General features: G+C 36.9%; 1 protein-coding gene across 10 annotated transcripts in view; it reads left to right on the top strand.

The window, feature by feature from the left end:
* MAGI2 (membrane associated guanylate kinase, WW and PDZ domain containing 2) overlaps positions 1 to 24,772 on the top strand; it is a 1,322,716-nt gene that overhangs the window by 847,943 nt on the left and 450,001 nt on the right. For all 10 annotated transcript variants that reach the window (XM_078060071.1, XM_078060067.1, XM_078060065.1 and 7 more), the window contains exon 4: positions 13,366 to 13,581. In XM_078060071.1, the coding sequence (XP_077916197.1) occupies positions 13,366 to 13,581 (216 nt within the window). The remainder of the gene's footprint in view (positions 1 to 13,365; positions 13,582 to 24,772) is intronic.

The following is a 24,772-nucleotide window of genomic DNA, read 5'->3' as shown; positions in this document are numbered from 1 at the left end:
TAGGCTACTTGAATCCTTCCTATGTTGGCTTGATTTCAAAATCAATCCCATTTGGTTGGTCTATTTCCCGTTGAGGCAATAGCAATGGTTTTTGAGAAAAAGCAATGGTTCTCAGATATTAATATGCATCAGAATAGGCTGGAGTGACCCAAGCCCGGAGATTCTGATTAGGAGGTGGGCGAGTAGGGCCTGAGAATTTGCATGTCCTGCAAGATCCTAAATCAAGAAAGAGCAACCAGGGTTGCATCCTTCTTTACAGAATGTGGGTGTTCTGTCAGTGTAAGAATTCATTTACTCAGTATTGACTAGGTGTCAGTGTTATTCTAGATGCTGGGAAAACAAAGCTAAATGATAAATTGCTTCTTTTAAGAAGCCAAAATTTAGTGCTATGCAGACATTAAATAAATAATTACCATAAACATAATAGCTGTAACAGGAGGTATAAACCAATTCTGATAGGGGCACCAATCAGTTCCTGAATATCCATAAAGACTTTTAAAGAGGAAAGTGAAGACTTGTAGAATTCTGTAATGTTTTAAGAATGAAGTCTATATTTCACTTTGGTTATGCCAATTCACAATATCTCTTAAAGAAATCCTGAGTATTGAGAGCAAATTTAGAAGTTCTGTCCAATATTTCTTTCAAAGAGAAAGAAGGGGAGGTCATCACAAAAAGGCTTACCATCCTTCAAGCAAGTGGCCAATATTAGTTCTTACCCAAACACTATTCTATTTTTGTTTTCCTCCTCTGAAACCTAACCAAGTCTCATTGTTGTCCCCATGTTCATCACCTCCCACTAGCCGATTACCATCTTTGAACCCCTGCAATAAATCCCTTGTTGACTTCAAGACTTTCCCTCTTGCTGGTTCTAGCCCATTCTACACGCTGCAGCCTGGCCGTCCATTTTAAAAACAAATTCAAGACCTGCAGTGGCTTCCCGTTACTTTTTGAAAATTAATCCAAATCTTTAACAAAGCTTTTTGAGCTCCAACCTCAGGGCTCCCCCTGTTGCTGGCACCAGCCACACTGTTCTCCTTTTAGTTCTAAGAACTGTTCTTTCTCCAGACTCAAGGTTTTTGCAGATTTATTTCTTCAGGCTGGAATGCTCTTTCTGCTTGTACCCTTTGAGACTTTAATTGATTTTACTCACCTTTCTAATCTCCATGTAGACATCGATGCCATGTCAAAGCTGTCTTCTCACTGACTCCACCCCTATCCCCACTTGCAGGAGGAAGGAACGACCTGTCTGCACTGGTAATTGGTCTAGAAACAGAGGCCATATTGTTGTGGTACCAATGTGGGAGAAGGTCAGTCATCATGTTAAACCTGCCATCAACTCTATCTTTAATGCATTTAAATCATCAAAGAACAAACTTTAGATTTCAAAGCACATAGCCTTTGAGTTTGTGGAATATTAGACGTATTTTACAATGTAGATCATGTCTTGAGTTAAAGTGAGAAAGCAGGGACTTATCTGGCTAACTAGTTAGCAGAAATTTTGCAATTAATTTTTATAAGCAACTTGGTTTATTTTGGGAGAAAATACACAACACGTTAGTCACCTTCTATATTGTTGAGCCATTTGACCTTCAGAGAGGTCCTTGGGAAATATGTTGGGAATAATGGAGAAATTTTATTTCTTATTGTTAGAAAAGCCACATACATTTCCTAAAGATCTGTATTGATCCAGAAATATTTTGGCCCAGATGGAGGAAGGAGACTGGGTATTCAATCATAATTCCATTTCTTTCTTAACTATCCTAGTTTGAACTCTTCTCAGAGTTCTTAAAAATACCACCACTAGGGGGCACCTGGTGACTCAGATGGTTAAGCGTCTGCCTTGGGCTCAGGTCACAATCTCAGGATCCTGGGATGGAGTCCCGCATCCGGCTCGCTGTTCAGTGGGAAGTCGGCTTCTCCCTCTCCCTCTGCACCCCGCCTCTTGTGCTCTCTCTGTCTCTCTCTTTCTTAAATGAATAAATAAAATCCTCAAAAAAAAAAATACATTACTAGACCTTTATAGCTCTTGAGAGTTTGTAATTTTGTATTTGTTTGATTATTTTGATTAATATGTCTCCCCAGTAGAAGGTAAGCTTCAAAGGGGACTTGCTCATTTTGTTCACCATTGTGCCTTGAGATAATCCATGCCCGACACATAGTAGGTTCTCAGTAAATATTTGCTGAATGAATGATGAACGGTTGGATGTATGATAACCTCTCCCTCTGTCCATTACTCAGCTCTCATTGACTTGGTCAGCTGATGAAAGTCTCGCCCTGTGGTGATCCTTGAACCCTCTTCCTGACTGAACCTCTTGTTCATCAAGTGTCTATTACTGTCCTGGACCTTTGGATTGACTTTCATCCTCCCCCTCACCCACTCTTATTAGTTATGGATGTCATTACCCACCACCAGTAATTGACTACTTATTAAGTCTTGCTTTTTTCAGAACTAGGCTAGGAATTGCAGCATTATGCAATCTAAACATTATCATTTTGACATGTAATTAACATAAAAATGATTACTGGGTTGCTTTATTTTTTTGTGTACTAAGTCTTCAAAATTTAGTGTGGATTTTATACTACAGCACATCTCAAAGCAAACCAGCCACATTTCGAGTCCATCATGGCCAGATGTAGCAAATGGCTCTGGTATTGGACAGTGTAACTGATGTTATCGGCTATTAGGTAATGACGGATGGCCACATATGCACGGCTTTGGGCCAGAATGTCACCTCAGGAATCATTTTAGAACTCTACAGCTTCATGGGAAGACACATCACAGTCCTTTACCTCCTCATTCTACTCTTCATCTTCTTCATTTTCTACCTTTTCCTCTCTTTCCTTTCCTCTTCCTCTTTCTCCTTTTTCTTCCTTTTGTCCCCGGCTTCTTTTTGGAACTTTTTGTGACTCAAATTCCTCCCTCTATTTTTTTCTTTCTTTATTAATGCAATAATTTTTCTACAATGAATTTGTATTTCTGAGGGGTGCCTGGGTGACTCAGTCAGTTAAGCGTCTGCCTTCAGCCCAGGTCATGATCCCCAGGTCCTGGGATTGAGCCCTACATCGGGCTTCCTGCTGAGTGGGGAGTCTGCTTCTCCCTCTCCCTCTGCCTCTCCCTTTGCTGGTACTCTCTCTCTCTCTCTCTCTCTCAAATAAAATGTACATCTTTAAAGAATTAATGGTTGGTTTCTGGCATTTGAACTATGAAGTGCCAGTAGTTCTGATAGTTTTCTTTGTGATGAGGTTGATTTTCATAGGTCGTGTATATATTGATTCAGAGGAAAGCAATCTTTGTTATTATTGTACAGACAAAGCCTTATGGTTAGATACCAAATCTTATTTTCTTTAGCCTTTTCAGTTGTTCATTGTTCTCCTGGCTTATAAATTGGTTCTGTTTACATCTAAATTACACCTGCTAGCTTTAACCATACTCCAATACTTAGGATCTATGTTTGTAAATGTCTCACACAAGATGATCACAATGAAAATGCTGATTCTAAAAAAATCAGAACTGTTTAAAGTATCACATGGACAAAAATATAAAGTTGAAGTGCTTCATATATGACCTTCCACAAAGTAATCACAGTTTACATCCTGTGGGGATATACTTAAAGACTATCTAATTCACCAAGAGGGATGTATGCAAATGAAAGGCTTGGAACAAAAATAGAAATACTCTGCAACTGCAACCACCTTCCCAAAAGGAAATGGGCAAAGAAATAGAGAGAGTAAAATGATAGTTCTACACATTTATGTCAAGAAAGCAGACGAGTCCAGGCTCTCAAGTAATTGAAACTGTTGGCTACATTTCATTGCCATTCTCTCTTTTCAATTCAGGACTTTCTAATATGATGGTGAGGAAATACAACCTGTTGTCATTAGATCCTGGAGAATTTTTCATTTCAGAGCTTTGGAGCTGAGTAGTTCACAGCTATGACCCAATTCCGTCATTTCACAGGCAAGAAAACTAAGGTTTGGAGGAGTTTAATGCCTAATCCAAGGTCTTGTAGGGAGGTTAGTGGTAGAATCTCACTTAGAACCCAGATCCTCTACTGTGGCAGAGTTTTTTCCACTATGCCAAGCTCGGAAAAATCCAGCAGACAAATTCTCCAGGGAGAAGTAAAATTCTTTCATATTGGTTTTCTGACTTTTATTAGCAACTGAGGATTAGAAATTAGATATTTGGCGAATTTCTTTCATCATTAACCAATAATCAAATTAAAATTAATCATAATTTCCCTGGGTATTGTACTTGCAAGACAGTGACAAAAGAAAGTCCTAGAGGTCTCTTAATTTCTTAGTAATCTTAAAGTATCACAGTTAATAGCACCATTGAGAGAAGGAAGTTATATGACAAGCCATAAATATTGTGTGAGAAAAATAATATTGTCCTTGAAAGGTACAGTTTCCTTTAACAATTTTTGAAAAAGTAAATTTAATCAAGATGACTATCTCCAGGCATCCACTGAGCTTTGTACAAATGCCCATTTAAAAATTCATCAAGTTTTCATTTCTGCTTTTTTATTTACTGAGCTGTGAAGGGACTGCCTCTTAAGCACTGAGCTTACTAGACACTTTAAAACTTAAACAATTAATTGCAATTAATAACACAGTTGAAAATGGTTTCCACTCATGGTTTCCAGACATGTAAATTTATTACTAATTGGAATCATAATATAATTTTTTTTCGGTGCTCTTTTCCAAAAATCTTTGCTTTGACATTTTGTATAGGTTCCCCAAAGCTCATCACATTTACCCACTGAGTGCCTTGACTACCCAAGAAAACACTTCTTTTGTGGTTTGATAGCATCTAAAGTGCTTCTGAAAAATGTGTTCTACCAATGAATTGACCAGTAGCCCAAATTTCATGATTAGCTTTATAGTATTTAGCTTTAAATACTGTTAAAATGCAGCATTATATGGGTTATATTAAGCCAATTTTAGTCATCAGTATCTTTGTTTAAATTAGTTTATTAGGGTGTGAAACCCAGTCATTTAGCAAGACCCAAAGGAAGTTGGAAATGGGACACATATACGGTATAGAGGAAAAAGAAAATTTGAATTGTTATGAGCATGAGGTATGAAAGTAGGAGCCTATTGAAAGAAAAGTGAGGCACTTGGTACCAAATGCTATGGATACTCAAAATGAGAGTATGTTACGAGAGAGAGAGCAAGAGAGAGGACAACAAATATGAATAACTGATCTGCTTTTACATCACTACCATGAGTCAGCAATTCCTTTCTCTGTGGGCTGTGACTGATTGTAAAGAGGCTCTTCAGTCTTATATTTGGACACAAGAACAGGGTCCTCATGCAAGTTCATATTTACATTGTTTGCATGAAGCATTTGTTGTTTCTTTGTCACCTCTTTTAACTTGTAACTTGATAGTCAAATGTGGATTTTTCAAGTTAAGACAAGATAAAGTGATAAAACGGATGATTGAGAAGCAGGATGGAAGAGCATTGCTAGGAAATGTTCATCTGTTTGGTGATTAATAATATTTTATATGGGGGCGCCTGGGTGGCTCAGTCGGTTAAGCGTCTGCCTTCAGCTCAGGTCATGATCCCAGGGTCCTGGGATCGAGCCCCCGCATCGGGCTCCCTGCTCAGCGGGGAGTCTGCTTCTCTCTCTCTCCCTCCACCCGTCCGCACTGCTTGTTCTCTCTCTCTCTCTCTCTCTCTCAAATAAATAAATAAATAAAAATCTTTTTAAAAAATAATATTTTACATGTATTCAGTGCAGCAAAGCAATTATACAAGAGAAATATCACTGACACAGTGTTACCTGAAATTGTTATTATTTTTTGGTGTTGATTCAGTTTTCCTAGTCATTTAAAGCAGAGATTTTCACTTTTTTATGAGAAAAATGAGTCAGTCGGGTGATAATATGGTAACCTTAAATGTTCTTGGATCAAAGGGATTATCTGAGGCCATGATGTCCAATGGAGTAACCACTATTCAGATATGGCTCTTGAGCCTTTGAGATGGGCTGTGTCCAAAGTAAATGTTTTCTAAGGGTAAATTATACCCTGCGTTTTGAAGACTTAGTAAGAAAGAAAGTAAAAATATTGCATTCATAACTTTTATATTGCTCATATATTGAAATGATAATATTTTTGATACATTGGACAAAGCAAAATATATTGTTACAATAACTTTGATCTTTCTTTATTTCCTTTTTAAAAAAAGTGTGGATAACTAGAAGAATTTAAATTGCATGTGTAGCTTATATTTGTGGCTCACATTACATTTTTACTAGACAGTTCTGCTCTAAGGGATTTAATATTATTTAAATGCGATATGCTCGTGAATTGGGCTTGCACACTTTTTGATGTTGCTATAATTATAAATGTTCAAACGCTTTACTTTGAAAATAGATGTATATTTGACATTGAGAAATTATATGTAACTTCCTTCTGTTCTCTTGAGGATTTCTTGCCTAACTTCTGTTCGTATGTTATTTGGCACAGAAGGGAAATGTTCTGAACTCTTCCGAATAATGCCTGAAAGGAAGAGTCACTATAGAGAAGGGTATGTGATTCTCTTTAAATAAGCGAACCACCTACCCTCCACAGTCTGTGAGCAGTTACATTTAGCAAAGATTTGTCTTGTGCCTGTCCACATCGGCTAACATGAATAAATGAAAATTCAGTCAGAATGATCAGAAGGAACCCACAAAACTTGCAGACAAGTTTCAGAAGATGTTAGATTAAGTCATCTATATGGTTTCTGGAGAGCACTGATAGACAATTGAAGACAGTTACATTCAGAATGTGTATCATTGGGGATCATATTGTAAAACCAATAAACATTTAATTTAAAATAAACCTGAAATTCTTAGGTAGAGTTTGTTGCAGAATAATTCAATTTGGCACATAAAAAATGGAAACTTTCCCATTGTTTGCACTACTGTGCACATTTTGAAAGTCACATTTAACATTGAATTTCTACAAAATTCAGCAATTTACTATTTGGTGTGGGTATCAGTGACAAAATATCATTTTGGATGTTGTTCCTATCCCTGGCACATATGAAATTAATGCTTTTCTCCACAAGAGAAAAAGACATTATCTTTTGAGGTCACAGAGTTTTTGTATCTTGGCCTGAGGCTACTAACTACATATGACATGATGAGGAAATGAGACCTTTTTGTGGGAAACCAAACTCAAGGATCAGAGCTGCTTACAAAAATAACTTAAAAACCTGTTGATAAAAGCATTCTTAAGTGAGACTCTGAGTCTTGTTTTCTGGTAGGAAGTGCAGTTTTAGAAGAGTCGAATACTGTCTAGATTACATTTACCAACTTTGTTTCGTATTTACAGAGTTTCTAAAACACTAACTCTGTGCCCATATTACTGTGATTCTTGCCATGGCTGGCAAGAGTTTTGATGGTTTTTGATACTAATTTTAACTCATTAATATCCCGTGTGTAATATGTTAAACATGTCTTAAAATTTGAATCCTTTCATGATTTACCTGTTTCTATTAATAAAAATCTAAATCTCTGATGTGGATAAAAATGATTGTTTACTTATGATCTGGCAAGTTTTCTAACATAAATAATTATGAGTAGATCTGGAACTCTGAATCTCTTATTTCTGTTTTATGTGAAAGTCAAATTTTGCAGGTGCCATTAAGGAGGCCAAGTGTCAGACTATTTGCTTCATTTATAAAACTATATAACACAAATGCTGAGATTCCCAACCTCTTAAATTTTGCCATACACTGTTTCCAGCACAAGGACAGCTTCTCAAGCTCTCTAGGGATCCTAGTTACGGGCTGTGTTGTATGCACGCCCCAGAGTGCCTGTAAGCAATCATCTCTCTTCTACTAAACCATTATCTGGAATGGATTCTTTCTGGTTACCAAAATGGGAATAAAAGCACTGAGAATATTGGGGAGAAATGAGGGTCAAGACTTTAATCTGTGAGGTATGTTGAAGACAAGAATATTATCTTTCTAAAACCCAGCTCCACTTCAGTGCCATGTGGAATGAACTATGACCATTCGATGTAAAACCTACATGTTATTATTATACACCCAAAGGACTGAAACAACAGAGTCAGCATCTGAGTATGCTACTTAAAAAGCCAAATGCACTAAATAACAAATCACATGTTTCCATCATGAAAATTGATCTTGTTTAAAGGGAAAACGTGTTGGAAATAAATAAGTAAAAGCATTTCAAGATATTCCAGTTGGGAGTATTACATTTCCTCATACCTAAAATTAGTTTTTAGTGTCATTCCTACTTTTTATCATCATATCAGAACCTAACGACATAAAGAATATGGTATGTCTCAGAAAATACTATTTTGGTGTCTGTTCTCCTTCAATAAAGACCAGGGGTACAGAAAAGAGAACAGTTTATAATTCATTAAAATAGTCTCCTATTCTTTTCCCCCGCTTGGCTTTGCCATTAAAATCAATGTGGAAAAAGCAAACAAACAAACACTTAGGATGGGTCAGAAAAAAAGATAAAAACATTATTTTAAAAACTTAGACTATTTGAAAAGGTTATTTGGTCTAATAAGGAGAGAAATAATTTCATGGTAGTCTTCAAGTATACTACATGAGAAGTTATTTAGAAAACTATTTTCATCTCTTCTAGATGACTTAGGAATGGGTCTGCATAAAAGTGGGTAGTGAATTAGATTTCCCAAGGACTCTCTAGGCAAGTTTAGTTCATAGCAATGTAATCTGTTTTAGTCCCTCTTCCTTTACAAGAAATTAGTACAGTGTCCATTGTAAATGGGCATTTATTAATTTTTTTATTATAAAACCAATTATTGACATTTTATAGAATATTCTTTTTATTCAGATTTCTAGAAAGCTTTTCCATTTTTATGATGTCAGAAAATAGGTACACTTCTTTTATAATTCTAACTTTATGGGAAAAAAATTCATTCTTTTAAGTACTTAAAAAGATGAGGAATAGATCAAGTTCCTCAAATAATTGCCTTTTCCCCCTAGGCATTGATTAAAAATAAGACTGTGTAATGTATAGATTATCCTAATTATAATAGAAATAAGTGAGCAATTTTATATATCATTTGATTTTATCATGATATTCAACAACAAAATTTTATATTAAACTCACATGAAACTGCTAATGAATACATCATCTTTTACAAATACAGATGTATTCAGAGAAAAGTAGACTAGAAAAGCCTATATCCCACCTCATCCCCCAAAACACACATATGCGTGCACGCATGCGCACATGTACATTTTTGGAGTGGGGGGGGAGGGAAAAAAGTCACCCCAAATGTCCCAACTTTATTATTTGGTAGCAATTATTACCATTCCTTTTTGAAAGTAATAATTTGTGCCTAATGGTTGTGGCTTTTTTTTTTTTTTTTTTTAAGGTTTTTAAGTTATCTCTATACCCAATGTGGGGTGGAATTTATAAACCCAAGGTCAAGAATCCCGTGCTCTAGAGACTGAGCCAGCCTGGGGTCTCCCCCTTCCCTCCCACCCTCTCGCATTTGAATGAAGTACTCTCCTGTCAGTTCAGGGCAGATTGCAAATTTCATCCCCCGCTTTTTTTTCTTTTTTTTTTTTTTATGTCTCTTGAGAGGCAACATAGTATTTTGAAGAGATGAAGTTCTTCAGTCAAACAGATACAGGTTTTCCACTCACTTCATGTATAATATTAGTAAACGGTTTACTTTTGAGCTTCCATTTTAACTACAGAGACAGAATGATTTCATACAGTTTTGTGATGAATAAATGTCTAAGGCAGCCATCATATATTGAGACCTGTTCTGAGCTAGTCACATTATAAATCCCTTCATTATCATTAATCCTTATAACAGCACTGAGGGGTAAGAGTTATTCTAGACCCTATTTGATCCAAGAGTACATCGATAAAATGTCTATTACAGGGTCCAGCTCAATAAATTGTGGTGGTGGTGATGGTAATCATAGTACTAGTCGTAGTTGCTGTTTTGACTATAGTCTTCTTACAGCCCTATGTTCCTAGTTTAACTGAAGAAATTTAAGGATGTAAAGAGGCAGCTAGTTTAGGGGACACAGGATTCAGACAGTCTGTTTCAGCATGGTCTGTGCCATTCAATATTACACCATATTGTGATGGTATTCTGAGATTTTAGATTTGCTAAATGCTTGTCACCATGCATAGAGGCATTTCATTCTTAATGGGACCCTATTTCCAAACTATATTTAAAAACAGTTTGGTGTTCATTTTCTTCTGAAATCATGCTGATATGTTACCTAAAAGGCACATTTGACCCTTAGTATATGGATTTCTATACACTTACATCAGGGAATCTTTTCAATGCCTTAGCTATCTACCTGGCTAATTCTTCAACTTAGTTTAGGTAGTTCTGGTTGCCTTGTTCTATGCATTGGGTTTGGTATAATAGCATATTCTCCATAAATTATATTTCTCAGGTGTAGTAACTGTATGGGTTATTTCTGTGCATCTTCTAAATTGCTCTTATTATTGCTAATGAAGATAATCTTAACATTTTAACTAATGATTCGTACAGTTTTACATCAGTCTTATTTTCATAAATCAAATTGTAGAAATAGAATATTACTATAAAATTTATAATCACATTACGTGCCAATAGGTGTAACTATTTAGCAATATAAATTCAACAGGATCTGTTACTTCACATTTATTTTTATCCTGAGCTATGAATTTATTTGTAATTAATAAAAGGTTATGTTTCTACTTCAGGGAAATTTAAACTATAAAAGACAAGTTGGGGGGGGGACCACTGACATGTGATCCATTTTTCTGAATACTGTATATACCTAAATGTATTAAAATTCTCAGAATACTACTTACAAGTATATTATTTAGTGGGAAATGCAGGTTATTTACTAGTTTTACTTTATGTTTATTAGATAAGCAGTTAAGTATTGAGATTCCATAGAAAGCATAGCAGGGTACTGAGAATGGTGCAGGCCCTTAGGGATGCTGAAAAATAATAGATTTCTAAGAAGTAACTAGCAGTTTTTGTTTGCTCAGAATTCAGCAAGTACATTTAAAGGTCTGATTCATTTGAAATGCTCTAAATTAAATTAGAAAGTAACCTTTAGCAAAATGTGTATCATCCACTTTGCAGACTTCTGTATGAAAGTTTTACATGTATAAGAACCACTTTACATGATGATATTTTTTCTCCTTGTATTTCTCTTACAACTGTGAATACCCATGAAAATGAGCAACAGCATTAGTGTTACAGCTCGCCTTCAGAATATTCACTTAGTGCCAGCATGAGGTTTACACTGCCATTAAAACCATTGCAATTTTACAGTTTATGAAGCACTTCTTCAGACATTCTTCATCTTCACAGCAACCCAATGGGGAGGCCAAGTGTAGTAGGCATTGGTCATTTCTGCTGGCCCAGCACCCCAAGACCCTTCCCTCCTGGGGAGAGCCCTGTGATGAGATGGATGGAAGGTAGAGCCCTGCCTCCCTCTCCCGAAGTTGAAGGAGAGCAGCCATTCTCCTGCCCTAATTTGGCAGCTCACAGGCTCCTCTGTGACTGAGGCTCAGCCAATGAGACAGCCCTGCCTGAGAGTTTTTCTGGAGATGAGCGAATCGGAGCTTCTGAGGAGAGACTGGGGCTCATTCCAGCCAAAGGGGTGGCAGGCAAGGGCTGTGCCCATGGCAATAGAATCAGCTGGGCTTTCAGAGTCTGGGACAGAGGCTACTTGCATGTTTGGACCAGACTCCTTTGTTTCAGCCCATTTTCCCCAAGATTTTTCAGCCTCTTCCCTCAACTAACCATCTCATTTCTTCTCAGCACATGCCTATAATGTTTAACTTAACTATAGTAGGTTTGGGTTATTGGCAACCCGTAGGTATAACAAGAATCGCTATTCCCAATACAGAGATGAAGAAATTGAACCTCGGTGAGCTTAAGTCACTTCCTTGCATTGCAGTCGTCTGGAAAAGCCAAGTCTAGAACCCATGACTTCTAGTTCAGGGTTGTTTCTTTCACAGCACACTGTTTTCCCAGTGGCCTTCAGTGGCCTCTGCACATAGTGAGACGTGCTTCCTCCTCCTCTGTGCCTCCTTGATTGCAGTACTTAGTCCCATTTACGGTTCTAATGCTTACCTGCTTGATGTCAAGTGCACCCATCTTCCACCCTACACTGTTGAGCATCTGGAAGACAAGGATTGTTTTACAATCATCATTTTCTCTCAAACATATATTGGAGTGCCTGGGTGCAGAGTCAGTACTAAATAAAGATTGTAATGAATGAGTAGCAAATGAGTGCATAAATTATTCAATTAAATGACAACACCAATGTGGGCTTGAAGTTGATGCTAAAAGTATAACACTGATTTTAGAAAACACCACTATGTTCTTTACCAATCAAAATTATAAACTATAAACAATTCACCTTAAATATATAAAGATGCTCACTTAGTAAGCATTTATTCCATGCCTTCTATGTGTCAGGTGGTTATTACAGAGAGAAGTAAGAATTCGTCTCCTTCTTTAAGAAGTCTCACAGACTGATGGGAGAAACAAACATTCCATAGCTCAGATCATGGAGCTGTGGGGAAAAAGAGCTGTGATAATATGATTAGGGCAGCAGGCCCATTGTCAGCAGCCACTAACCTGGCCTGGCGATACCCCTCTGGGCAGGATGCTGTGCACATCAAGGGAAACAGCCAGAGCCCTTTGAAAAGCACAATATGCTTTGCCTTTCCAGAATGTTATGAGATATGCTTAAAAAAAAAAAAAAGCTACATGGGGCTCCTGGGTGGCTTAGTCAGTTAAACATCTGACTCTTGGTTTCTGCTCAGGTCACATCTTGGGTTCCTGAGATGGAGCCTTGCCTATCCAGCTCCATGCTCAGTAGGGCATCTGTTTTTCTCCCTCTTCCTCTGTCCCTCCCCTCTGCTCACACACTTTCAATCTCTCTCTCAAATAAATAAATAAATAAATCTTTTTTTAAAAAAGTTACCTGCACCCTCATTCAGACATAATTATCTTTAAAAAGGTTATAATCAAGGTTTATCAAATTTTAAAACTAATTTTGAAATTGCTTTCTACCATATGAGACTAATACATAAGACCATATTTTGGTTTGGCAAAAGGTGAGGATAAAGAGAAATCTATATCTTTATTTAAGCATTAAAGCCCAATATAGTAAAAGCAACAAATAAAGATATATATATATATATATATATATATATATATATATATATATATATAAAGGTGAAAGGATACAAAGTCATATATATGAATGTGTGTAAATACACACATATGTAAGAAACAGGATACATATTTGTCATATAATTTCCATTCTTTACAAATTATGCACGCAGTAAGAGAAATATTTTACTCTATAATGTTTTGGTATCATTTGCAGACAATTACTACGGCACGCCAAAGCCTCCAGCAGAACCAGCACCATTATTATTAAATGTGACAGACCAGATACTTCCGGGAGCCACTCCAAGTGCTGAAGGAAAACGGAAGAGGAATAAATCAGTGAGCAACATGGAGAAAGCAAGTATAGAGCCTCCTGAGGAGGAGGAGGAAGAAAGGCCTGTGGTCAATGGAAATGGAGTAGTAGTAACACCAGGTTAGTCACATATATATATGATTATATTTACCTTCAGAAAGAGAAGATTATATTAAATGGAAAGGATGTAATTCTTGTATCCCTTTTATTAGTTTTAATTTTGATGTATCAAGCAATTAATTCAAGTTCCTCAATTTTTGGTTTCACTTACACAGTATTAATGGCAATATAATGAATGGTTTCTACATCTTAGAAAATGTTACACGTCATGAATATGATTGTGTAAAGCTCTGGGGTCTTTGCTGATTAATATTAGGTAATATCTATCCTTAGAAATCTTAGTATACTCGCGGTTCTGTAAAAAGAGGTTGTGTCATAAAAAAAAAGACGTTGTGTCATGTGATTTAGTTAACAACTTCAGTGAACACAGTCCTCAGAATGACTGGAGCTACACCATGTCTGTATATTTTTCTCTCCACCCTTACCATCTAATCTGGCAATGTGGAGAAAGCACCTTTTTTAAAAAATTTTTTTATTGTTATGTTAATCACCATACATTACATCATTAGTTTTTGATGTAGTGTTCCATGATTCATTGCTTGTGCATAACACCCAGTGCTCCATGCAGAATGTGCCCTCTTTAATACCCATCACCAGGCTAACCCATCCTTCCACCCCCTCCCCTCTAGAACCCTCAGTTTGTTTTTCAGAGTCCATCGTCTCTCATGGTTCCTCTCCCCCTCCGATTTCCCCCCCTTCCTTCTTCCCCTCCTGCTATCTTCTTCTTCTTCTTCTTCTTTTTTTAACATATATTGCATTATTTGTTTCAGAGGTATAGATCTGAGATTCAACAGTCTTGCACAATTCACAGCGCTCACCATGGCACATACCCTCCCCAATGTCTATCACCCAGCCACTCCATCCCTCCCACCCCCCCTTCTCCAGCAACCCTCAGTTTGTTTCCTGAGGTTAAGAATTCTTCATATCAGTGAGGTCATATGATACATGTCTTTCTCTGATTGACTTATTTTGCTCAGCATAACACCCTCCAGTTCCATCCACATTGTTGCAAATGGCAAGATCTCATTCCTTTTGATGGCTGCATAATATTCCATTGTATATATATACCACCTCTTCTTTATCCATTCATCTGTCGATGGACATCTTGGCTCTTTCCACAGTTTGGCTACTGGGGACGTTGCTGCTATAAACATCGGGGTGCACGTACCCGTTCGGATCCCTACATTTGTATCTTTGGGGTAAATACCCAGTAATGCAATTGCTGGATCGTAGGGTAGCTATATTTTCAACTTTTTGAGCAACCTTCATACGGTTTTCCAGAGTGGCTGCACCAGTTTGCATTCCCACCAACAGTGTAGGAGGGTTCCCCTTTCTCCGCATCCCCGCCAACATCTGTCGTTTCCTGACTTGTTAATTTTAGCCATTCTGACTGGTGTGAGGTGGTATCTCATTGAGGTTTTGATTTGGATTTCCCTGATGCCGAGTGATGTTCAGCACTTTTTCATGTGTCTGTTGGCCACTTGGATGTCTTCTTGGAAAAATGTCTGTTCATGTCTTCTGCCCATTTCTTGATTGGATTATTTGTTCTTTGGGTGTTGAGTTTAAGAAGTTCTTTATAGATTTTGGATACTAGCCTTTTATCTGATACATCATTTGCAAATATCTTCTCCCATTCTGTCGGTTGTCTTTTGGTTTTGTTGACTGTTTCTTTTGCTGTGCAAAAGCTTTTTATCTCAATGAAGTCCCAATAGTTCATTTTTGCCCTTGCTTCCCTTGCCTTTGGCGATGTTTCTAGGAAGAAGTTGCTGCGGCTGAGGTCGAAGAGGTTGCTGCCTGTGTTCTCCTTTAGGATTTGGATGGACTCCTGTCTCACACTTAGGTCTTTCAACAATTTGGAGTCTATTTTTGTGTGTGGTGTAAGGAAATGGTCCAGTTTCATTCTTCTGCATGTGGCTGTCCAATTTTCCAACACCATTTATTGAAGAGACTGTCCTTTTCCCATTAGATATTCTTGCCTGCTTTGCCGAAGATTAGTTGACCGTAGAGTTGAGGGTCCATTTCTGGGCTCTCTGTTCTGTTCCATTGATCTATGTGTCTGTTTTGGTGCCAGTACCATACTGTCTTGATGATGACAGCTTTGTAATAGAGCTGGAAGTCCGGAATTGTGATGCCACCAGCTTTGCTGAGAAAGCACCTTTATACATTGACTTGGTGAAGGCACCCACCCTTGAACAAGGAAAAGACTTGTTATCTCTTTGATTTATAACCTATCATTTCACATATATAAAGAATATCAGGCAGATATAAAGTGTGTTTACACAACGTAAGGCTTTGCTATTATCTTGTGCTTATTACTAGCAGAGTGCCAAATTTTTTATTACAATTATGAAAGATATTTTTCATTATGTTATTCATAACTAAATGTTAAAGCAAAAATATGTCATTCTTGTAGCCTCTAAGCTTGGAGTAAGTTTGCAAAGTTTTGTTTTAGTTATTTTTTAATAACAGCATATCAGTTGGCACTGAAAATCTAAGAACTATGTTAAAGCTCTTAAAAAAATGTTAACACATGCACTTTGCTTACGTATTATTCATAATATATTTCCTACAACTACTCTGATGTCTGTATTTTTAATTATCACTGTACTGTTTCTATAGTGACATAGTATTTGAATTTTCATGCTCAATTATTTTTATCAAAGTTTCATAAGCTTGTTTTTTACCTTCCTTGTTCATAATACCTGCAAAAATGTCCTTCCTTGAACATAAGGAGACCAAAATCTAATCTGTGCCAATCAAGGTGTAAAACCCTAAAAGGGTTTCATCTTGATTACTCAGAGGAGGACAACCTCCTCCATTAATATAATGGTGAAAAATTTATACTCTGATCTTACCAGTCACTGATTTCTGGATACAAGTGCTAAAAATCACTATTGGTACATAATGTAACTTGTTTCCTAAAGACCCTGTGCTGAGGTTCAAAAGGTAAAGAGCTGAATAAATGTATATGAGAGGAAAGCAATTTACAGGTTTACAGATAATTGTCAAGCAATTGGATACCTTTTCTTTTTTGATTCTGTAATGCTTTTGTCAAAATATTTAATTTTCATTATGGAATATGGATCCATTATGGAATAGATTTAAATTAAGTTGATAGCACATAGTTTTCTTAGTTATCTTTGATATGAGAAGCAAAATGATTCAGCCAAGTGGAAGCAATAATCACAAAAGAAGCAGAAGTTGGGGATCAAAGAGCAGTTACAGAGGTTTTTTTTTTTTACTGGTTAACACCTTATAGCTAAAAACATAAAATATTGTCCTTGGTTGGGCCTGAATCATTGGTCTCTATTTCATGTCTACTCTGTATAGGGCAAATCAAATGAAGCATTCTTGACCCACAGATTTGTAAACTAGAAATTTATTTAATTGGGGGTCATAATGAATCTAGAAAGCACTATTCCTTTCAATTCATACATATTAGACATAAGGAATTGGGATTTAGTTTGTGTGTGTGCTTGTTTGTTTTTGGCTAGGAAGTCTTAAGGACCCCAAGGAAAATGGATCAGTTTGCACTCTTCTTAACCAGCCCTAACAGTATGTCTGTTCCTGGACCTCTCAGCCTGAGGACTGTAGAAAACAACTGCCCAGGCAAACTATGGGATGCCTGGATGCTCAACAGATGCCACAAATGCTTCCAGATGCTTCCAGTGGCTCTGTAAGCCTGACTGGGCAAATGGCCCGTATACAGTCTTGTTCTTTCCCTTGTGGCAGATGAGAGACATGTAAATTAGGCAGCTCTTCACCTAGTGTTCAAAGATGGAGGAAACAGCCCCAAACCAGAAATTGGTCTGTCATTCCTTATTAGAAATCTTTGTTTTTCTTTATGTTTATCCAACAGAAATTTTAGGATTCACTTTGCCTCCCTCTCATATACATTCACTCAGCTCTTCACCCTTTGAACCTCGACACATATTTTTTTCTAGCTGAGGGTCTTTATCCTGCCTTTGTTTTTCTTCCCATACTCAGTCACCAGATATAAGACACTTCCAACAATATTGAGAAAATTGTTGCTTAAATTTTAGTTACTGCCTTGTACCAACTAGGAGCCTATAATACTAATTAATAACAGACTTCAATTCAGACCATACATAGTATAATCGATGTGGTGCATTTAGAGAGTTGAGGAAGGCTTACTGAGGTAATTTTATTCCATTACATAAAAATACTGATAATAATGATAATAAATAATGTAAAAAAATAACTTCTTTTGGATGCTTACCATGTGCTAGGAACTCCCTAACTTCATTATGTGTACTAGTTCACTTAATTCTCTTAACGGATTTTACAGGCTAGGTACTATTTCATAGATTAGGACACTGAGATACACTACAGGTAAGTAATTTGCCCAGTAACCAGCATTTATATATAGGAAGTATCGATCCAGAACCCATGTTCTTAGCTGCAATGCTATCTGGAGTCTTACAGCACCAAATAGAAGCATAAATACGTTTCTCAGCAACATGTATACACATGACCACTATTTCACTTGTACCCCTTTAAAAGAGACATTATAAGCTTCTACCTACCGAAAGTTTCTTATTTCTTTCATTTCTGGAAATCATATGCAACTCAACTTACATGGCTATGTGGATATAAAAAAAATTCCTATTTTTTAAATAATATTCTGTATTTAAGGATTAAACCTACCTCTTTATACTTTATACTTTACTGAAATGAATTATTTTCTTCATGTAAATAGATTTTAGAGGAGTCCTCGATTTACTCCTATTACTCATTTTCTTCATCTTTTCTCCTTTCAACTTAAAACTACACATTCCTTTTACTTTCAGGCCATATTTATGTAAAGTTGGTGACCACCTTTAAATATATAATTTCTATATGAAGTGCTACTAACATTGTCCATGATTATCCACATATTTTATGTGAACTGCTTAATGTTAGGTTCCCTTTTTTGCTCAAAATTACATCAGACAGATGGATTTAGCCCATATCACCAAGAAAAGCCATAGAATGATCTTTCAGTGTCTCAGATCAGAAATGTTTCTCTCTCTGACACGTCACTTTGGTGATAGAAGTCAATATAGTTCTATCCTTAGAAATGTAGTTCGATTCTTGTTGATACTGAAAGCTACAAAAATAAAAATGAAGATAAAGTAAATAATGGCAACTCTCTGTTAATGAGTGCATAAGATGGGCTCGACATATAGTACATAAATTCTCTTATTCCATAATCATAGTATGATTGCTTAACAAAGAATATGCTGAAGTTTAGCTTAAGGTACTTAACTAAGGTGATAGTTAATTTAGTAACAGAGTCGAGATCTGAGCCCGGGAATACCTGAATTCATCCCCTTTCCACCAACTTTCTCTGGGCTGTTAACCATGCTGAGGACAAAATGATGCCTGACCTCCATAAGGATGAAATAGCCTTACATCATCTTAGAGAATCTGTCTTTAAACTGGTATTTAAAATTCATATCCCCAGGAAACCTTTCCGTGACATTAACCTCACCTATACTTAAACGTCTTTATCTTGTGGCATCCAGCCCTGTAGCTTCAAATACTGTAGATTTACCCGCAGCCTTCACTTTTCTCTTACGTTCCAGGGCCGTATTTCAAACTGGACTGCCCCTCCTAAGCATTCCTATAGCAACTTAAATGCAACATTCCACTTCACAAGCAAATCAACTCATAAAGGCCTTTACTTGATTTTTCAAATTCTGCTTTTCACCCAGATACCTCAGAGTTCTTTGATACTTCTTTCCCCCAGCCTTGCTTTATAATATTGGATATAAAAGATCACTAGGCCTGTAGTTTTAATCTCTTTTTTCCAAATGTCATCGTCCTAGATTACTGCTTTATCACCTCATTTGTGGACCACAATCCCCTAAGGGATCTAATTCCTCCAGGCTCCATCCCTATCAAATTGCCTGTTATTCTTCCATCAATTAAAGATTCTTTTTTTTTTTTTTTTAAAGATTTTATTTATTCATCTGAGAGAGAGAATGGGAGACAGAGAGCATGAGAGGGGAAGGGTCAGAGGGAGAAGCAGACTCCCCGCTGAGCAGGGAGCCCGATGTGGGACTCCATCCCGGGACTCCAGAATCATGACCTGAGCCGAAGGCAGTTGCTTAACCAACTGAGCCACCCAGGCGCCCAAAGATTCTTTTTTTTTTTAAAACAAGTTTGTCATTCATTTATTACATAAATCCATACAAATAGATGTACATTTAAGATCATGTGGGGGTGATTTTAAAATATATCCACAAATTCTTTCATATTTCCCCCTTCAGGAGGTAGAGTTTAATTCCCCTCCCCTTGAGTATGGGCTATACTTAGTGACTCACTTCTCTCTCTCTCTCTCTTTTTTTTTTTTTATGTTCAGTTAGCCTAAAGATTCTTGAACCAGAACTTGATCATGTAATTATCCTTCCCAAAACTTGGATGGGCTTCCATTTCTACTGCTCCAAACTCCTTGGGCAACCCCTCAGGTCCTCCCACATTTGACCGCAACATCTCTGTTAGCTTTGGCCTCCATGACTCCCCCATCTCTTCTCTCATCTGCATCCCATACTCATAAAACACCTCTACCTGTTTGATAAGGCCTTCTCCATATTGTAACCTCCTATTCTTTTAGTCAGAATTCAATAAAAAATGTTGATATTCCCAAGAAATCACTTGTTGACTCCCATAATAAAAAGTTGAAACTGTCCATCTCTGAATTATTGAAGTACAATTTTACACTCTTCATTCATTTGGAAGATATTGATTAGCCTGGTACTTGTAGCTGACTTTTCATAATGTGCATATCTGGCATCCCCACATATATTGTAAACATTGCTAGGACAAGGGCTACTTTTACTTTTTTGTTTACCCATGTCAGTGATTAGTATAGATCTTCAAATATTTGAAGAACTTGTAAATCTGTATTTTTTTAGTCAACCAAACCTCTAGAGAATGTCAGAGTTTTACATGATTAGTATTTCATGCTCATTTTACACTGTTCAGTGTCTTCCTCATGCATTGCTTCTAAGTTTGAAAGATATGACATTCCTGATCTTATGTTCCTGCAAAAGTTATATGAGAACTAAAGAAAATTATGTAGAATTATATTTGAAAATGTGTATTCTTAGAGATGAGAATTATTCACTTTCTCTGTGAAAATACCAAAAATAGGTGGATGTTGAATCACTATATTGTACACCCAAAACTAATATAACACTGTAGGTTAACTATGCCAGAATTAAAATAAAATACAGAATAGGTGGATAATAAGTAGATAGTTTTTTGTTTTGTTTTGTTTTGTTTTTAAGATTGAACTTTTTTGAAGAAAAGAAAATCCTGTAAACCACAGTAACTGGGTTAAGCTTTCTTGGATTTCTTTTATTCCATGAATTATCTGCTAAACTTTTCCGGAAAGTAATTCACTATTATATTGTAACTTCCCCTCACTAGCTATTAGTAAGCCTAGTGCAAGGAATTAGAAATGCACATATATTTTAAAGGCAGCTAACTCTCTCTGTTAATACACACATACACACAATGCCAGGAGGAACAGGGCCCGTGAGAGCTACCTTCGCCAACAAAGGGAATACAGTATGTGTACACAGAGCTGCCTTCTCCAGGCCCCCAAGCCCTCAATTAGTGCGAATGAACTGCCTCTCCCAGAGAGCAAACAGAGTGTCCCTTATGTGGTCACCGAGTGTCCTCAGCAATGATCTCAGTTCACCATTAGGGACCCGCATCCAGGTCCTGTGCTGCTTGGCACGCTGACTGTGCATGTACCATCAGTCCTGGTTCTGTGAATGAGGTCCTGTCACTGTCAAAAGAATTATGTCCTCCATAGTGAATCTCGCTGTTTTCCTGTGAATAATAGCCCACTCTGAAACCACCCCAGTGCCTATCCCCTGCTTATTTTTGTGTGGGTTCACAGAGACTGTGATCTGTGTATCCACTCAGATCTTTATCTTTTTCTTCTTTTCTTTCTTTCTTTCTTTTTTTTCTGGGCGGGGGGGAGGCTTAATTTTATGATCTTGTTCCCAAACACTGTACTAGGTTTTATCTTTCCATCAGATGGGGCAAATTCTGGGGACTATTTTAAGTTAACCTTCTAAAATTAGACATTCCATTTATAAGTCAGGGGCATCTTTTCTTAAAATGATTATTTAAAAGTTAGAAGCGCCCTGATTGTCAAATGTTCTGAGTATCTGGGTGTGATTATAAAGTAATAAGATAGTCATTTTAGAGCTCCTGCTTATGAACTACAGTAGTAATTGTAAATACAGCATTGGGGAAAAGTTGAAATCATGATTAGTTTCATGAATATCACTTCAAGTCAAGGCCAACTCACTTTGCTGTTAAACTAAAAGCGATGCATTATTTGAACCTCTTCATGCCCTCACACTGATTCAGCATGTTGGGGATCTTGCCCTCAACCTGTGTGGAGAGTGTTTTTCTACTTCTCTGAGGGTTTGTATGATGTGTGTTAAGAGAAAGATTTGATACACGAATGAGGAATTCGGAGCAAGAACAACCAGGGCAACACTCGGGCTTGTACAGTGCTTGCAGAGAGCCTGAGGACTGGTGGCCGTGTTTCAGTGTTTTCAGGTTCTCCAGGCATCCTTAGAGCTTAATCGTATTTCTAGTCATAGCCATCCATTCTTTCTAGGTCTGATTTTCACTCTGTGTTCCATTACCTTGTCTCATATTTCTCCTCATAAGAAGAGATTGTAATTGCAGTGTGAAATCTCAGCTACTTTATTGCCAGACAAAGAGTGCTCTAGTTATTTCTGGCTGAGGGCTGGACTTTGTTCTTGAAGAGAGAGGGAAGGTCTCTGTGCACACTCATTCCTTCGACAGAGCTCCATTGCTGGGAAGAGCACCTCATTTTTTCCTCCTAATTGACTTCTTGCTCTCATCAAACAATACCTTGATTCCAATTTGGCCCCAGAGAATAGCACTTGAATTATCAAGATCAAAATGAAATAAAGTCTTCTTTTTTTCCTCTTTCACACCCTTTGATGTTCATAAAACTTCGCAAGGCGATGTTATGTTTTATATAGCACTAGTCTCCTGGAATTTTTTCAGAATTTTGAAAGCAAGATCTAAAAGATATTGCACATTTATGTCCCGTATTTCACTTTGTATCTTGCTTTGGTCTTTGAATATTTTCAATACTTATATCAGTTTCTCTTACCCCAAAGTTAGTTGAGGGTTTGGGGGACTTGTTTCTATATGATAAACATCTTTCAAATGTATTACATTATTAAAATCATTTCACATATACAGTTTCAAAGCTATGAGGATTCATTTTATTGCCATTATTCCAGTCTACTTTTATTAAAATGTGAAAAAAATATTGCAGAAAGAAGAAAATATGCTAATCAAGGCAGCTCTTCTCCCCTGTTGATGGGAAATAATTCCCTCTACTAATCTTCCTAGTGAGTCTTTACAATTTAGTTTTTTATATCTTGGATATTTTTTTTTTCCTTGTCATCTTCTACTCATAGTCCTTGACTCTTCTATTTTCCTAATTTCACATTTTGTTCTGTTAGTGCTCCAAAGATCCTATAACCAACTGAGGGTTTCAGATAGAGATGAAAAATAATTTTGAGGTATCAAATATGATTTGTTAGTAATTCACATTTTCCTGGCTAGCTCCCCTGAATGGATGAGATGCCATTTGCTTACAAATACTACAGATAGAAAATCATTTCTTTACAGGACTGGGAATTTCTGCTTCCTCAACTGATATATCGTTTCAAAAATCAGAAGCATAGTTAATTGCTACCCTAACTTTCCCTAATTCTAATATTTTATTCTAGGTTTATTTTTTATATTATCTAAATATCTATATCTATATCTATAAGTTTTATATATATAAATTGCCACTGTGTCTAAGGGCCACCCCTCCTCATTCACATACCTTATAGGAAAAGAACTTATATGCACTGTTGGTGAGAATGCAAACTGCTGCAACCACTGCAGAAGGCAGTATGGAGTTTCCTCAAAAAGTTACAAATAGAACGACCCTATGACCCAGCAATTGCACTACTAGTTATTTACCAAAAGAATACAAAAACACTAATTCGAAGAGACACATGCACCCCAATGTATATAGCGGCATTATCTACAATAGCCAAATTATGGAGACAGCCCAAAAGTCCATCAACTGATGATTGAATAAAAAAGATGTGGTATACATATACAATGGAATATTCCTCAGCCATAAAAAAGAATGAAATCTTGCCATTTGCAACGAGATGGATGAAGATAGAGAATATAACGCTAAGCAGAGTAAGTCAGTCAGAGAAAGACAAATACCATATGATTTCACTCATACGTGGAATTTAAGAAACAAACAGACAAAGGGGGGGAGAAAAAGGAGAGGGAGCAAACCAGGAAGCAGACTTTTTTTTTTTTTTTAAGATTTTATTAATTTATTTGACAGAGAGAAAGAGAACACAAGTAGGCAGAGGGCAGGCAGAGGGAGAGGGAGAAGCAGGCTCCCAGGACCCTAGGATCATGACCTGAGCCGAAGGCAGACACTTAATCGACTGAGCCACCCAGGCACCCACCAGGAAACAGACTTTTAACTATAGAGAACAAACTGATGGTTACCAGAGGGGAGGTGAGTGGGGGGATGGGTTCACTTGTTGTGATGAGCACCAGGTGTTGTATGGATGTGTTGAATCACTACATTGTATACTTGAAAATAATATTACACTGTATGTTAACGAACTGGAATTTAAGTGAAAACAACAAAAAAAAGAACTTATGTAATGCATTGTTTTTAGAATTTAGAAACACTTTTAGCAGAACTAAGTAAAACAAACAAACAAACAAAAAAAACCACTACCTAAAAGTCAGTAATCAGTGTATATAGAACTATCTCTGAAGAAGCAGAGAAGTAATCATCTTTGCTAACTGGATTGCTGCAGCACTGGGAGTAGAAACAGGAGGGAAACCTACTTTGCACTGCATTTTCCCTTTGTACTTTTGGATTTCGTCCATGTGCATATTTTAGCACATCAAAAAAGTAGTTGGTTTTTTAAATGATAAGCAAAAATTCACTAATCATTCAATGTCAAACATTTTAGCACCCATATAATTCCTGTTTTTATTTTAGAAGTTTTTGGAAAATTGGTGAGAGCACTCTGTTAGCAATAAGCTATCATCTGGATCTCTTTTAATCAACTGGCTACATAGA

Source organism: Halichoerus grypus, chromosome 12 (genome assembly GCF_964656455.1).
Source record: "Halichoerus grypus chromosome 12, mHalGry1.hap1.1, whole genome shotgun sequence".
Classification (NCBI taxonomy): domain Eukaryota; kingdom Metazoa; phylum Chordata; class Mammalia; order Carnivora; family Phocidae; genus Halichoerus; species Halichoerus grypus.
This window is presented reverse-complemented; position numbering and strand designations above follow the sequence as displayed.